This window comes from Sapajus apella, unplaced genomic scaffold (assembly GCF_009761245.1).
Source record: "Sapajus apella isolate SASKATOON/1434 unplaced genomic scaffold, GSC_monkey_1.0 scaffold2, whole genome shotgun sequence".
In the NCBI taxonomy this organism is placed as follows: Eukaryota; Metazoa; Chordata; class Mammalia; order Primates; family Cebidae; genus Sapajus; species Sapajus apella.
Window position 1 is genome coordinate 20212453 of NW_022436942.1, and position 16857 is coordinate 20229309.

Here is a 16857-nt window from a genome sequence, read left to right on the forward strand (position 1 = left end):
GTATTTTTAGTAGAGATGGGGTTTCACCATGTTGACCAGGATGGTCTGGATCTCTTGACCTCGTGATCCACCCACCTTGGCCTCCCAAAGTGCTGGGATTACAGGCTTGAGCCACTGTGCCCGGCGGCAATTTTTTTTAAAGCAGGGTCTTGCTCTGTCACCTAAGCTTTAGTGCAGTGGCTCCATCTCAGCCCACTGCAACCTCTGCTTCCCAGGCCCAAGCGATTCTCCTGCCTCAGCCTCCCAAGTAGCTAGGATAACAGGCACACATCGTGCCTAGTTAATTTTTGTATTTTTTGTAGAGACAGGGTCTCACTATGTTGCCTAGGCCGATCTCGAACTCCTGAGCTCAAGAGATCCACCTATCTAGGCTTCCCAAAGTATTGGGATTACAGGCGTGAGCCACCGTGCCCGGCCCGTGCTTTGCATTTTATGAAGCTTTTCCATGTGTCTTATTTGATCCTCATAGCATCTGTCTATTCTGTAGACTTCTTGAGATAGCGCTGCTTTTGGCAAACCTCTGAACTCAGGAAATGGGTCAGGAGTTTTGCCATTGTAGCTTATGTTCATTCACCTTATAGCTCTTAACCACACTATAATAGAATTACCTTTTTACTTCCTGTCTCTGCCACTAGAGTACCAGCTCCTCAAAGGCGAGGAAATATGCTGTTCACTATTGCTTTCTATTACCAATGGATAGCACATAATGGTCACTCTGTGCATGTCCAGTTAATTAGTTTTGTAATAGAAAAGACATTGATGGGGAAAAGACCTCTTTAGCTCTCTTGACATCCTAATACAAATCTTTCCCCATAGAACAAACGAAAGAAGAGAAAGAAGAAGAAGAAGAAGGTCCTTGACCAGGCCATTGTTTCTGGTAATATCTCATCTAGCCCAGAAGAACTGGAGGCTGTGTGGCCCGCCCTGGCTGAGCAGCTACAGTGCTATACCCAGGTAGGGGTTACAGAAACCCTGTCTTTTTTGAGAATGGTACTCAGGGTATACAGTCTGGATTTTCTACTCCTTCCACTCCCATAGCTTTATCCATCTCTAGAATCCTAAGCTCAGTGTGGACTCCGTGGTTCCCTTTGATGCGGCCTCAGAGGTGCCAGTGGAGGAGCAGCGGGCAGAAGCCATGCTGCGGATCCAAGACTGTCTCCTGGCTGGTGAGGCCCCACAGGCCCTGACTCTCCTGAGGTCTGCCCGGTAAGAACACTGCCTGCTCTTCTTCTTGTGCTTTGCGGAAAGGAGGAAGCCATCACTGTGGTACAGGGTTCTCAGTCTTCAAAAGAGAGTTATCTCATCAAGCCTCTGGGACTCTATACCATCTGACTCCTGGGGTGTTTTGGTTGGTTTGTTGTTTTTTTGTTTTGTTTTGTTTTTGAAAAACATAAAATAGCATAGTTAATTGAGAAAAAAATAAAAATACAGAAAATCCTCACTTAACATCATTAATAAACTGTTGGTAATTGTGACTTTGAGTGAAATGAGCTGCAGTAGGTTTCTTAAAATGTTAAGAGGAAAAAACTGGTTTTGTTATACTTTGTTTCACTTAATGTGGCAGTGTCCAAGAACCTATTGGAACCCCTAAATGTGTATACCTACTATGTGCCCACAAAAATTAAAAATTAAAAAAAGGTGGGGAAAAAAAAAAACCTATTGAAGATGTTAAGGGAGGACTTACTTTAATTCCACTAGCCAAAGATAAGCATCATTAACAGTTTAGTGAGTAACCATCCAGAGGATTTTTTCCTCTGTTACATATAAAAATGTCATATATACCTTGTTTTACAAAAATGAAATACTGTACATGCTGATTTATAGTAATTTTTAACTTATAAGTATATTGTGAGCATTATTTCTCTTTTTTTATTTTTTAAAATTTTTTAATTTTTTAATTTTTATTTATTTATTTTTAAGATGAGGGCTCACCATGTTGGTCAGGCTGGTCTTGAACTCCTGACCTCAGGTGATCTGCCTGCCTTGGCCTCCAAAGTGCTTGGATTACAGGCGTGAACGACCACACCCGGCCTGAGCATTATTTCTCATCAAATATATTTCTGTAATTGATAATGGCTTTAAAACACCATTGTGTGTGGCCAGGCCACAGTGGCTCATGCTTGTAATCCCAGCACTTTGGGAGGTCGAGGCAGGCAGATCACAAGGTCAGGAGTTTGAGACCAGACTGGCCAACATGGTGAAATCTTGTCTCTACTAAAAATACAAAAATTATCTGGTTATGGTGGCAGGTGCCTGTAATCTCCGGAGGCTGAGGCAGGAAAATCGCTTGAACCCTGGAGGTGGAGGTTGCAGTGAGCCGAGACTTTGACATTGCACTCCAGCCTGGGCGACAGAGCGAGACTGCAGTCTCAAAAAAAACAAAAAAAACAAAACACCATTGTGTGAATATGTACATTTGTTCAACCAGGTGTCAAACATTTAGATGTTTGCATTTTGTTCTTACCTGATTTTTATTGAATTGTGGCTTAGGAGGAAAAATTTCCAAAGCCAGCTTTCCCCTGGGTAAAGCCTTTTTTCTGTCTGTGCTCCAGGGAGGTGTGGCCTGAAGGAGATGTGTTTGGCTGTCAAGACATTTCTCTAGAGGAAGAGATTGAGTTGCTGAAACAAATCCTCTCTGCTCCACTTCCCCGTGAGTCTCCACCCTTCACATCTGTCTCCTTCTAGCTCTTTCCCAGCACCAGCATAACAGAGACTCAGTAATCCTCCCTCTGTCTATAGGGCAGCAGGGCCCAGAGGAACGAGGGGCAGAGGAAGAGGAAGAGGAGGAGGAGGAGGAGGAGGAGGAGGAGTTGCAAGTGGTCCAGGTGTCGGAGAAAGAATTCAATTTTCTGGACTACCTGAAACGGTGCGGGCTGAGAGACCTGAGTTGGTCCTAGAGTGGTGATTGTGTGACTGTGAGGACGAGCTATGTCTTCCCTATGCTGACATCCTCTCCCTCCCTGTTTTGGTGCAGCTTCGCATGTTCAACTGTCATTCGAGCCTATGTGCTGCTGCTGCGGAGTTACCAGCAGAATAGTGCTCACACTAACCATTGCATTGTGAAGATGCTGCACCGTCTGGCCCATGACCTCAAAATGGAAGCCCTGCTTTTTCAGCTGTCAGTCTTCTGCCTCTTCAATCATCTGCTTAGTGACCCTGCTGCTGGAGCCTACAAAGTGAGGGGATAACAAGGAATGGGGGTCTAGGAGGGTATGGGAACCCTCAGGTAAATAAATAATCTTCAGGAGATAGAAGATGCCGGGAGCTGTTGGCTGGGCGCGGTGGCTCACACCTATAATCCCAGCACTTTGGGAGGCCAAGGAGGATGGATCACGAGGTCAAGATCGAGACCATCCTGGTCAACATGGTGAAACCCCATCTCTACTAAAAATACAAAAATTAGCTGGGCATGGTGGCGCAGCCTGTAGTCCCAGCTACTTGGGAGGCTGAGGCAGGAGAATTGCTTGAACCCAGGAGGCGGAGGTCACAGTGAGCCAAGATCACACCATTGCACTCCAGCCTGGATAACAAGAATGAAACTCTGTCTCAAAAAAAAAAAAAAGATGTTGGGAGGTGTCAAAGGCTGGGAGATGGGAAAACAATGAGGAAGTAGGTGGGCAGGTTGAAGGAGCTACATGGAGAAGGACAGAAGAGAGTGAGTGAGGAGGGGGCAGCTAGGAACAGCTATAGAGAAAATACCTAGAGGGCCAGGTCCAGGTCCAGGTCCACAACCAGAGGCTGACTCATAGTAACCTCCTTCTCCTACAGGAGCTAGTGACTTTTGCCAAATACATCCTGGCCAAGTTCTTTGCACTGGCTGCAGTCAACCAAAAAGCCTTTGTGGAGCTGTTGTTCTGGAAGAACACAGCTGTGGTTCGAGAGATGACTGAGGGCTATGGCTCCCTGGATGACAGGTGAGCTTGAAGTTGGCAAAGGATGGGTGGGAGTAGGGAAGGTTGATGCAGTCACAGAATGTCAAAGCCTTACGAGTTTGTACGTCATTGGGTCCACTGTTTCTTTCTCTATCATGGGTGAGAAAACAGGCCCAGGAGGTGAAATGCTTTAACTAAGGTTATCCAAGAGAGGAGCAGGGACTGCAGCCTTCTCCATCACCAGCTTCCATAGAGGTGGGCACTGTTGGGAGCTAGGTGGTTGCCCAGAGAGAATCTATGTGCGACCTCTCCCAAACATGCTGGAAAACCATGAGGATTTGTAGAAATGTTTGTCCTCTTTCCCTTAGTATCTCAGCCCCTCTTCTCTCACACTTAGTCTCTTTTTCCCATAATATTCTCAGTCCCTGGAGTCAGAATGGTCAGGGTTCCATTGGTCCAACCTGGAAAATCTTTAGTTTGACTTTTAGTTTCTTACATGGAGAGAAAGCAAGGGGAAGGAGATACACCACAGGCCTCTGCCGGCTGGCCTCTTTCAGTTACCTGCCTCGCACTTCTTTTTCCTTTCAGAACTGATCAGAGAAGGCCTTTGGTCTCCTCTTTTTGGGCCAAGAACCTATATGCTCCCTTTCTCCTTTTACCATTCAGGTCTTCCAGTCGCAGAGCCCCTGCGTGGAGTCCCAAAGAGGAGGCTCGTCTTCGGGAGCTGTACCTCGCCCATAAGGACGTGGAAGGTGAGAGGCCTTAGGATCTGGAGAGTTTGTGAGGAGGGCAGCCTGAGCTGCAGGACCTTTTTTACTGCCTCAGTCCTTCTCCACACCAGGGCAGGATGTGGTGGAAGTCATCTTGGTCCACCTGAATACTGTTCCCCGAACACGCAAGCAGATCATCCACCATCTAGTACAGCTTGGACTGGCTGACAGTGTCAAGGACTTCCAAAGGTAGAGAGGTGTATGCTCTGGAGGCTTTTGGGATGTGACATTGTGTTCACTCCCTGGGCTTCCTCTTCCACTGACACCTCTCTGATCAGGAAAGGAACCCATATTGTGCTGTGGACGGAGGATCAGGAGCTGGAGCTGCAGCGGCTTTTTGAGGAGTTCCGGGACTCAGATGGTAAGTGAGGTGGAAGTTCAGGGGACCTTTGAGATGAAAGCCAAGCTATCCATTTATTTTGCTGCTGCCTTTTATTTCCAAGGAAAGATTATCCCATCCCTTCTGTTCACTTACTATATTCATGTCATTTTTGGATGATTGAGGTACCCTCTTTCCAGAGACCTCTGATTTATTTTACTCATCTCTTTCCCCTATTTCCCTTGGGTATTCACATGCTTGCTTTTTATAGATGTCCTGGGTCATATCATGAAGAATATCACAGCCAAACGCTCACGGGCCCGAATAGTGGATAAACTTTTGGCTCTGGGGCTGGTGGCCGAGCGGCGGGAGCTGTACAAGAAGCGGCGGAAAAAGTTGGCATCCTCCAGCTTGGTAACAATCTGACCCTGGCTCTGCTGGCATGGGCCCGCTCCCCTGGAAGTGCTCCTTAGAAGCAGTCCAACCAGATTCTTCCTGCCTGAGGGTGTTCGGAGCAGGTCCTTCATGGGGGGTCAGGGTCAGGAACCAAGAGACTCCATTAAGTTCCTTGTGTTGCCTTCATTTTCATTTCCCTAACCCACAATGAATTTTAGCCCAGTGGAGCGGAGTCCCTGAAAGATTTTCGCCAGGAAGATCTGGAAGAAGAGGAAAACCTGCCAGAGGAAGAGAGCGAAGAGGAGGAGGAAGGGGGCTCAGAAGCAGAACAAGTCCAGGGTAGCTCAGTCCTTTCAACTGAAAACCTTGGTCAAAGCCTGCATCAGGAAGGTGAGGACTTTGGCTGGGAGAGATGTCTCAGGTAGAGAGCTTGGGAGTAGGATCAAATGTAAGTTTCCCTCATTTCCTTAGGCTTTTCTACTCCCCTTCTGTGGCTCCAGAACTGCCTGATCCGAGCAGCTGATGATCGGGAAGAGGATGGTGAGTGGACAGATGATGCTTTTAGGGGGACTGGAGCCCTGGGGGCTATTGGAGACCTGGTCATGGGACAGAGGATCAGTTCTTCCCTCATGTCTCCACCATATGACTGTTGACCCTGTCTTAGGCTGCTCCCAGGCAGTTCCGTTGGTGCCACTCACAGAGGAAAATGAGGAAGCCATGGAAAACGAACAGTTTCAGGAGCTGTTGCGCAAGCTAGGGGTTCGGCCCCCCGCCTCTGGGCAGGTACATTTGCCAGTTACAGTGTCAGCCAAGGCTTGTTAGTCCTATTTCCAAACATATCTCCTCCTCCTCCTCACTGTAGTTGCCACCATGATCCTCCCCACTGTCATGGTGGTCCTCCTCATCGTCCTCATTGTCATCTTGGTCCTCCTCATTGCCTTGTCATCTCTGAACAAGATTCCGGCAGCAGCCATTCTGTTAGTCTTCTTTTCCTCTCTCTAATCTCCTCTTCCCCTAAATTCGTCTTCCATACTGCCCCCAGATTTATCTTTCTAAAATATATTTTTATTATAGTTGTCCCTTGGTATCTGAGGGGGATTGGTTCCAGGACCCCCCAACAGATACCAAAATCTACAGATGCTCAAGTCCCTTTTTGTAGTATTTGTGAATAACCTATGTACATGCTCTTGTATACTTTAAATCATTTCTAGATTACATGTAATACCTATACAATTTTAAGTAAATAATTGTTATACTGGAAATGTTAGGTAAATAATTGTTATACTGTATTTTGTGTGTGTGTGTGTGTGTGTGTGTGTGTGTGTGTGTGTGTGTGTCAGTCTCCATCGCCCAGGCTGGAGTGCAGTGGCTCAATCTCAGCTCACTGTTGCTTCAACCTCCCAGGCTCGGGTGATCCTCCCACCTCAGCCTCCTGAATAGCTGGGACTACAGGCCCATGTCACACTCCCAGCTAATTTTTTGTAGAGATGGGGTTTTGCCATGTTGCCCAGGCTGTATATTATTATTTAATGTTGTGTTGTTGTTGTTGTTGTTGTATTTAATGTTGTGGTGGTGTTGTTTTTCAGAATATTGTCAATCCACAGTATTTTGAATCCAAAGATTCAGAACCTGTGGACGTGGAGGGTCAACTCCCGTGTCCAGAGCCCTTGATAGTTCCTTACTGCTTGCAGGACAGAATCCACAAACTCCAAATGGCATGCCCACCCTTGGCCAACCTTCGCAGCCTCACAGCCACGCCACTCACACACCTACTTTACATCATAGTCACCCTGGTAGGATTTTTCCTGCCTCCAAATGGTTAATCAGCCAGTCCCTCTATTGGAAGGCTGGCTGCAACCATGCACACAAAGTGACATACACACACTCCATCTGTCTTACTGATGGACCTCTACCCAGTCTTTGAGAGTCTGCTCAATTGTCACCTTGTCAGAGAAGCAGTCTCTGTTATTCTTTCAATGTATGAAGTAAAAATAATCACTTTTGCAGCTGCAATTTGTTCATTCCCCTGATACAGCTCAATCTTGTGGTATCGGCTGGGTGCGGTGGCTCATGCCTGTAACCCCAGCACTTTGGGAGGCCGAGGCAGGCAGATCACCTGAGGTCATGAGACCAGTCTGGCCAACATGGCAAAACCCTGTCTCTACTAAAGATACAAAAATTAGCCTGGTGTGGTGGTGGGCACCTGTAGTCCCAGCTACTTGGGAGGCTGAGGCAGGAGAATTGCTTGAACCTGGGAGGCTGAGGTTGCAGTGAGCTGAGATTGCTTTGCCACGGCACTCCAGCCTGAGCAACAGTTCGAGACTCTGCCTCAAAAAAAAAAAAAAAAATCCTGTAATATTATGGCACATTTGTTCTTTTTCCCATTGGATTGTGAGTTATTTGAAGGCAAGGGTCATACCTGATTCACCTTTATATCCCCAGGATTTATATATTTATTTATTCAATTAACAGCTATAACCAGGCACAGTGGCTTATGCCTGTAATCCCAGCACTTCGGGAAACAGAGGTGGGAGGATCGTTTGAGACTGGCCTGGGCAACATAGCAAGACCCTGTCTCTACAAAAAATTATGAAATAGTTGTGCATGGTGGTGTGTACCCCTGTGGTCCTAGCTACTCAAGAGGCTGAGGCAGGAGGATAGCTTGAGCCCAGGAGATGGAGACTACAGTGGACCACGATTGTGCCACTGCACTTCAGCCTGAGTGACAGAGGCAGACCCCTTCTCATTTAAAAAAAAAAAAAAAAACACCAAAAAAACCTATAGTTACTGGAAACCTCCTAATGTAGCAGGCACTGTGCTAGGCATTGGGAATATATTGGATAAATAAGTATTATAATAAGTAGAGTTCACAGCCCTTGTGGATCTCCACCAATGTTGGGTCATGTTTACTGAATGAATATCAAACTCGGCAACAAGAGGCTGGTCCTTTCCCTTTTCAACTTCTTGGGCCCTGTAGGAAACCTTCTGGCGAATTCCAGCCAAGCTGAGTCCCACCCAGCTCCGGAGGGTAGCAGCTTCTTTGAGTCAACCAGAGGAGGAACAGAAGCTGCAGCCACAGCTACAGCCTGAAGTCCCTGGAGAGCAAGACTCTGATGAGGAGCACCGTAAAGAGCACCGAGCTCAAGCCCTAAGGGCTCTCTTGCTAGCCCGCAAGAAGAAAGCAGGCCTGGTGTCCCCAGAGGGTAATAGTGCGACAGCCATCTTCTGAGTATTAACTTGTCAGCATGTTGGTCTAGAGGGCTGGCAGGGTATTTTGAGAATATGAGGATCGAGTTCCTTTTTTTGTGCCGTTTACTGTCATTGCAGAGGAAGACACTGTTGTTGGTAAAGAGCAGCTGAAGGCAGCACCCAAGAAGCGACAACTGCTGGACAGTGACGAGGAACAGGATGAAGATGAGGGCAGGAACAGAGGTAGGCAATCTGGTGGAACCTTTTTCTTCTCTAATCCTGAAGACAAACTCTACCAACCTCCTTACCCTTGAACATATTTAGATATTCTCTCTCTGTCTCTCGCCCCTATTGTTCCCACAGCACCAGAATTGGGAGCTCCAGGCTTCCAGAAGAAGAAACGATTTCAGATTGAGGATGATGAAGATGACTGAAGAGCTAAGAAGCCTAGGGGTAGAGATAGATAGATTTTTAGATGGTGCATTTAAGTCAGAGTTGGAAGGGTCATACAGGACCCAGAAACTCCTCTTACTGGACAGAGCAGTAAAATTCTGGGCTCTTCCATGGATTTAGGCTGAGAAACTTCAGCAGCGGTATTGGACTTCTCTACTATCAGTCTTTGTTTCTCCCAGTTTTTATCAGTATGCCCCAGCAGCTCTCTGGAGATTTATTCCTCCTCTTCTAAGAACCATTTCTTTTGGTTATTAGAGCTCCTTAGCAAATAAGAGGAGTGAGTGAAATACAGAAAGCACCCTGGACCCCTCTTATTGGTCTGTTCCTTGTGGCTTTCTCTTGGAGGTGGGTCACAGCACCAGGAGGGGAGCTTTATGACATGACAGGTGGGGGGTTTTAGAAACCACTTTTAGAAGATACCAGATGCCTCTGTCCTCGTTTTCTTTCCTATGATCATCCTCTGGATACCAGATAGAGCCCCATTCCTGCATTTGAGGTAGGGTTGGAATATAGTACTCTAGATGATGAACATGTTTGCTTTGTGTTTGGTATTAAATTAAACACATAAGATTAAAAGTTGATCTCAGTCTGACTTGTAAAGCTGTCTAAGTTTGCCAGCCCTTCCCCTGCTGTGCTCTTGAAAGCAGAAGAACTTAAAAATTTTAGGGTTAGGCCGGGCGTGGTGGCTCAAGCCTGTAATCCTGGCACTTTGGGAGGCCGAGGCGGGTGGATCACCAGGTCAAGAGATTGAGACTATCCTGGTCAACATGGTGAAACCCCGTCTCTACTAAAAATACAAAAAATTAGCTGGGCATGGTGGCGCGTGCCTGTAGTCCCAGCTGCTCAGGGGGCTGAGGCAGGAGAATTGCCTGAACCCAGGAGGCGGAGGTTGCGGTGAGCCGAGATCGCGCCATTGCACTCCAGCCTGGGTAACAAGAGCGAAACTCCGTCTCAAAAAAAAAAAAATTTTTAGGGTTAAAAGAGACCAACAGACCAGCACAGTGGCTCAAGCCTGTAATCCCAGCACTTTGGGAGGCCGAAGCAGGCAGATCACTTGAGGTCAGGAGTTTGAGACCAGCCTGGACAACATGGCAAAACCTCGTCTCCACTAAAAATACAGCAATTAGCCAGCCATGGTGGCACACACCTGTAATCCCAGCTACTCGGGAGGCTGAGGCAGGAGACTCACTTGAACCCGGGAGGCAGAGGTTGCAGTGAGCTGAGCACGCCAGTGCATATGCCATGGGACGACAGAGTGAGACTCTTGTCTCAAAAAAAAAACACCAACAACCTTCCCTTTTCTTCTGCTTTCCCCCTTTCCCTACAGAAGACACACAAAAACATTTTTACCTCTAGGTCCTTTTTCTTGGGTAAATTCTTAGGATGACGAGAGTATGCATCAGGAAGAAGGAGGAGCCACAAAGGAAGAAAAGCCAGCTTGTTGACATGGGGCAGAGAAGAAGACAAAATCTAGGCAGGGAAAGGGCGGATAAATACTGCAAATACTATGTTCTTACCCATTCTTGGAAATGTCGGCTTTCTTGCTCCCTTGTGCTTCCAGCTGAGGTAGGGCAAAGGTGAGAGTCCGAAAATAGCCATTCAGGTCAGGGAGGCTCCTAAATCAAGGATGGGTTTGGATTGTCCTGTTGCTTTGACTTTTTATTTTATTTTTTCATGAGCAGATGAGGATCTCCTGTAGCCTCTAAAAGTGGGAGTGAAGCTATTTCCATGGTAATTGCAAGGGCTAAGAGACTTCCTAGCCCTGGCCAGTCTTGGTGTCTCTTTGTTCTGATCCTTTCTCCACTTCCCAACTTGAGCACTGCTTCCTTCCAGCAGGGCTGCTCTGCTGTCCCCCCATGATCCAGGCTGTGCTGCTCCTTTGCTGTGTCCCACTGCCCCTGGTGGCTGCCTTTCCAAGAAATGCCAAGAATGAGACCCCGACCCTCCAGCCATCTTTATTATAGAGACTGGGCATCCATCAAACTTGATGCCAGGTCCTACAGATTTGGCTATACAGGATGGGATAGGGGAAAACCACATAGTCCCATACACAGTAGCTCCAAGGATTCTGGAATTTCAGGAGCATAAGGAGGAGCATGTCAGATGATACCATGACCTCTGTTCTACAGGTGTTAAGACAGGATTCAGTCAGACCCAGGAAAAGCCAGATATGTCTCCCACTTAGTACTGTGAGCAGGGGCAGGGATGTCTTGAGCACAATGTGTTCCAGTTATTGCCAAGAGTGGGAAGCTCCAGAACCTACTGTCTGGAGTGGGCACTGCAAAGATACTGGCTGCAGCTGAGGAGGTGTGGTGAGGCTGCATGCTCCACCGAGCAGGGGAGAGCTGGGAACAGGCAGGAGCCCTGCCTCCTTCCAAGTTGACAGGTCCCTGCCCTCCTGGGTGCAGCTGCAGCTACACAGCCACAGCTGTAGACCCAAGCATCCCTATGCTCCTGGGTGCCTAGGTAGCCTCACTGCCCCCACATGCTCAGAAATGCCTGCTCCCACTGCCTAGCCTCTACCCACTCCAGTTTTAGAGCAATGTTGAGGCCAAGCCCAGCCCTGTCATGACCCACCCATATGTGCACGCCTTCCCAGTGGTACTAACACACTAGGCCCCTGCCACCTTGGACCCCTCCATACTTTGGAGACTGACAACCATGGGAGGGAGGCTGAGGGGAGTTTGAGGGTAGCTTGGCAGGAGCCTGCAGGTGCCCCTCAGCAGGAACAGCTTGGGTGCCATGGATGACATTATTGATGGTGGCAGGAGGCAGGCTCCTGGGTGGAAAGGGGTGGGTCCAGTGAAGCCCTCCCTTCAAGCCAGGGACAGCCTGAAGCCCAGGCACTGTTCTGTCACTTCTGGGTGAAGTCCATCGCCCAGAATGAGAAGTTAGGATGCTTATTCCAGGCCATCCATGGCCCAATCAGCATGCACTTCCTCCCTTCTGAAGCCCATAAAAACCCCATGCTCAGCCAGTCTCACAGAGACATAGAATCAACCTGCCTGTGGGAAGGAGCTTCTCACTGCTGGTCTCCTGAGAGCTGTTATGTTGCTCAATGAAGCTCCTCTCTGCCCTCTCCTCCAGTTGTGTGTGTACCTCATTCTTCCTGGACGTGGACAAGAACTCGGGACCCACAGAATGGTAACATAAACAGGGCTGAAATATGCCCGCTCCTCAACTCCACTGCTTGTCACTTTGCAGGCAACTAGAAGAGAAGAGCTGTGGCCCTTTGGGGATCCCAGACCTAGGGGCTCCCCGAGCTAGGGCCATGATGCCCTCTTTGGGGCTCTGCAATTCCTGTCATCTCCAAGCTCCCAGGTGCCACCACATTCCCTGGTGCCTTCAGTGGAAGTTGCTTGCAGTATGCCTGGTCCAGCCACAACCTCTCACAAAGCTGGCACCTGGAGCTACATGCCTGCTGCAGCCAGCATGCCTGGCTGTGCACAGTGTGGCCAGACTTTGTGCTCACACACCCCTTGCCGCTCCACACCTGGTTTGCACATGGCAGGTGTGGGATCCAGGCCAGTAGCACAAGCAGAGTGCAGGCCGAGTGGGTGGAACAAGCACAGTGGGCCCCAGCAAAACTTGGGCAAAGGCACCACTAGCCACAGAGGTTTCTAGCTGGAAAAGCAACATCCCAACAATCCCATGACATTACTATAAACTGGGCACAGTGATGTACTATGCTGCTCAGATAGAACTGGTCATACAAGGCCAGTGAGTCAATGGTAGCTCTCTCTACTAGAGGTGAGTCTTGCAGAAGAGCCATAGCTGGGAGTTTGGTGCTATAGGAAAATTTGATAGGAGTAGAAGGGATGAATTCTAATTTTTTGGCAAGCCATATATGTGGTATTCAAAATCCATGATAAACATCATCATATCTATAGGATACACAATGGTTAAAAAAACATGCTGGCCAGACGTGGTGGCTCATACCAGTAATACCAGTACTTTGAGAGGCTCAGGAGTCTGGGACCAGCTTGGACAACATAATGGAATCTTGTCTCTACAAAGAATTTAAAACATCAGCCCCACATGTTGGCTGAGGTGGGAAGATCTCTTGAGCTCAGGAATTGGAGATTGCAGTTAGCTATGATTGTTACAGCACTCTAGCCTGAACAATAGAGCAACACCTTGTCTCTTAATCAAAACAAAAGCCAATTATTTTAAATTTGTTGAGGTTTCTTCTATGGCCCAGATATGATATAGCTTAGTGATGTTCTATAGGTACTTGAGAATGAGTATTCTGCTGTTGGAGTATTCTATAAATGTCGATTAGATTGGCTGATGATATTGTTAAGTTCTTCTATATTCTTGCTGACTTTGCGTTTAGTAAGTCTGAGTTGTTGAAAGAAGAGTGTTAAAGTCTCCAACTGTAATATTGGATTTATCTATTTTCTTTTAGTTCTGTTATTATTATTTTTGAGACGGAGTCTCACTCTGTCACCCAGGCTGGAGTGCAGGGGCACGACCTCAGCTCACTGCAACCTCCGCCTCCTGGGCTCAAGCGATTCTCCTGCCTCATCCTCCCGAGGAGCTGGGATTACAGGCATGCCACACCATGCCCAGCTAATTTTGTATTTTTAGGAGAGATGGGGTTCTATATGTTGGTCAGGCTGGTCTCAAACTCCTGACCTCAGGTGATCTGCCCACCTTGACCTCCCAAAGTGCTGGGATTACAGGCATGAGCCACTGTGCCTGGTTTTATTATTATTTTTAAATAGAGACTAGGTTTCTCTTTGTCACCTAGGCTGGAGTACAGTGGTGTGATCATAGCTCACTGCGGCCTCAAACTCCTGGGCCTAAGCAGTCCTCCCATCTCAGCCTCCCAAGTGGCTGGGACTACAGGCAACTATAGTGCCTGGCTAATTTTAAATTTTTTTTTTTTTTTTAATGTTTGTAGAGATGGGATCTCAACATCTTGCCCAGGCTAGTCTTGAACTCCTAGGCTCAAATGATCCTCCTGTCTCAGCCTCCCAAAGTGCTGGTGACGGCAGAGGCTGTTGCCATCATGCCAGCTGTGCAGCTGGGGTTGCACTCTCCATGGAGCCAGTGGGAGCTCCACCCTTTCTGAGTTGGGACGGGGACTCCTTGGGTGCCGTGAGCTTCTGGGGTGCCACTGCAGATCCAGACCTCCTGCTCTGTGAAGCAGGCAGGAGCCCCACCCTCCTGGTCTGGATTACAGCTGCCCAAACTGTAGCAGTAGATCTTAGCCTCTCCGTGCTCTTGGGGGAAGGCCAGGAGCAAGCAGGATCTACCTTCCTGGGTGCCACTGCAGCTACCCTCCAAGGTGCAGGAGCCAGGCGTCTCTTCAGCCTGCACCCTCAGGGGCCCCAGGAAGGACCCTCCCTCGTCCCTGAAGGCTTGGGGGTGTCTGCCTGCCTTCTCCACTACTGACACCTGCTTTGATCCTGGAGTGGGGTTTGGGGCCAAGCCTGGGGGCTATGAATGGCAGCAGGAGGCAGATTGATTTCTGGGTGGACGGGGGCAGGTCCCCAGTAAGTCCTCACCTTTGGGCTCGGGAAGACCTGAAGGCTGGGTGCTAGGCTGCCAGTCCCGTGGACCAGAGTGGGGACTTGTGGTGCTCTTCCAGGGCCACCCATGGGCCAATTAGCACAAACTTTGTCCCCTCTGAGGTCCATAAAAGCCCTGGGCTCAGCCAGAGCAGGGCAGAGGATGGCCAAAGGATAAAGAGGGCAGAAATACCACAGGCTGACCAGCTGCACAGAGGAGTACTATCTCTGCTGAATGCTATGGAGAAGACCTGCCAGCAGAGAGGAGCTACTCTCTCTGCTGAGAGCTTCAGAGACCTGCAACCTGCAGACACATCTGAATGACCTGCCTGCAGAGAGGAGCCACCCTCTCCAGGGCCTCCTCTCTGCTGACAGCTGAACACTCCATGGGCTGACCTGTCTACAGAGAGGAGCTATCCACTGTGGGTCTCCTCTGAACTGTTATTTTACTTTTCAGGCACAGTCTCACTCTGTCACATAGGCTGGAGTACAGTGGTGTGATCTCAGCTCACTGCAACCTTTGCTTCCCGGGTTCAAGCAATTCTCATGCCTCAGCCACCCAAGCAGCTGGCATTACAGTTTTGTACCACCACATCCAGCTAATTTTTGTATTTTTAGTTGGGTCAGGGTTTCACCATCTTGGCCAGGCTGGTCTTGAGTGCCTGACTTCAAGTAATCCACCCGCCTTGGCCTCTCAAAGTGCCGGGGTTACAGGCATGAGCCACTTCTCCCAGCCTCCTCTGCACTGTTCTAACACTAAATAAAACTCTTCATCTCTGGCTGGGCACAGTGGCTCATGCCTGTAATCCCAGCACTTTGGGAGGCTGAGTCAGGCAGATCACAATGGCAGGAGTTCAAGACCAGCCTGACCAATGTAGTGAAACCCCACTCACTAAAAATACAAAAATGAGTTGCGTGTGGCGACGAATGCATGTAATCCCAGTTACTTTGGAGGCTGAGGCAGGAGAATTGCTTGAACTCAAGAGGTGGAGGTTGCAGTGAGCTGAGATTGTGCCACTGCACTCCAACCTGGGCAACAGGGTAAGACCCTGTCTCAAAAAAAAAAGAAAAACTCTTCATCTTCTTCACCCTTCATTTGTCTGCATCCCTCATTCTTCCTGGATGCAGGACAAGAACTCAGGTGCCATGGCCACAGAGGTTTTTGGCCAGAAAAATTGATACCCCAGAGATCCCATAATATTTTGGGGGCTCATCCAGGATTTGCAGAAGGGTGAATAAAAGCGGTTCTGTCCATCTTTTTGGAGTCTCTAAACTCCACAATAGTCAAAATGAAAGAAAAATACCAGGCCTCTGTCTTCCAGTTAAAAGTAACTAGCATGGCTGCCAGACTTAAGACATGGGGGACAGGCTTGCTGAGGATGGCACTGTCAATCCCCCATCACCCTTGGGTATTGTTCCAACCCAGTTTCCCTTCACGGAGGTCTAGCCATGGTGTGGGACTGGAAGGAGGTCCTGGGGCAACTGAGGGTATCTGGCCAAGGCCACACCTTGGTGTTATCCAAAGGCCTTTGGAGTAACTCCAGTCCCCAACTGCTCATTAGGGTATTGGCACTAGGACCTCCAGTCTTTTTAATTGTTGTTTGTTTATTTCTTGCTTTTTTTTGAGGATGTCATGGCTCCTATCTCTTTATCCCCCCCCTTTTTTTAATATATGTGTCATGTTTATATAAAAGAGCTCTAACTGATTGCCTTAAAGGAAAATAAGCACTTAGATTAAATATTTTGAAAGAAAAAGCTGTAATGCCTTTTAGTTCATGGCTATCACTCTAGTAGAACAGGAAGCATGGGAAAGTGTAGCCTTACACAGCTCCTAATAGGCCATTGCCTCTGGAGGAAAACATAAAGTGGCACTGGTGCCTACCTAAGGTCAGAGTAAGACTGGATCCCAAAGGGGCACACTCCAGGGGATCCTCTGGACTTCCACCTCTCCAAAGAGAATGCTTTTGGCAGAAGTTCTGAGGTCTGCTACTAACCCTTCCTTAGAACTTTCTCTCACAGTTGCAATACTGTTTGGCCCCAATATTGTATGGAATCTGGAGTTACTGTTGAATGGGAAAGTGGGATGGGATTGCATGTATCCAGGCTTTTATGCTGTTTTTCTAAGCAGGGAGCCTGGTTAGTGTGTGATGCTCTCCTTTGGTGCTGTTTGGCCCCAGTGTTCTCTGGAGTCTGGGGAAGTTTGGCCTTTAAATATCAAACTGCCATCGAAACTGCTTTACCCAAAATTTCCATTTACAGTTGTATTAGTCAGGGTTCCCTAGAGGGACAGAACTAATAGGATATATATAATAGCACATATATATATGTGTGTGTGTGTGTGT

General features: G+C 48.1%; 1 protein-coding gene across 6 annotated transcripts in view; it reads left to right on the top strand.

Annotated features, from left to right (window-relative positions):
* Positions 1 to 15910, top strand: part of TIMELESS (timeless circadian regulator) — a 39295-nt gene extending 23385 nt beyond the window's left edge. For 2 of the 6 annotated variants that reach the window (XM_032290479.1, XM_032290474.1), the window contains exons 14-29: positions 817 to 954; positions 1055 to 1206; positions 2553 to 2650; positions 2740 to 2866; positions 2975 to 3176; positions 3769 to 3914; positions 4539 to 4624; positions 4714 to 4831; positions 4921 to 5003; positions 5233 to 5375; positions 5576 to 5747; positions 5829 to 5897; positions 6022 to 6140; positions 8335 to 8560; positions 8685 to 8789; positions 15644 to 15906. In XM_032290479.1, coding sequence (XP_032146370.1) covers positions 817 to 954; positions 1055 to 1206; positions 2553 to 2650; positions 2740 to 2866; positions 2975 to 3176; positions 3769 to 3914; positions 4539 to 4624; positions 4714 to 4831; positions 4921 to 5003; positions 5233 to 5375; positions 5576 to 5747; positions 5829 to 5897; positions 6022 to 6140; positions 8335 to 8560; positions 8685 to 8789; positions 15644 to 15750 — 2091 coding nt within the window. In that variant the 3' untranslated portion in view covers positions 15751 to 15906. Of the gene's footprint in view, positions 1 to 816; positions 955 to 1054; positions 1207 to 2552; positions 2651 to 2739; positions 2867 to 2974; positions 3177 to 3768; positions 3915 to 4538; positions 4625 to 4713; positions 4832 to 4920; positions 5004 to 5232; positions 5376 to 5575; positions 5748 to 5828; positions 5898 to 6021; positions 6141 to 8334; positions 8561 to 8684; positions 8790 to 8909; positions 9581 to 15643 lie in introns of those variants that run through there. The other 4 variants (XM_032290485.1, XM_032290494.1, XM_032290488.1 and 1 more) reach the window with 4 other exon arrangements.
* The last annotated feature ends 947 nt before the right edge of the window (positions 15911 to 16857 follow it).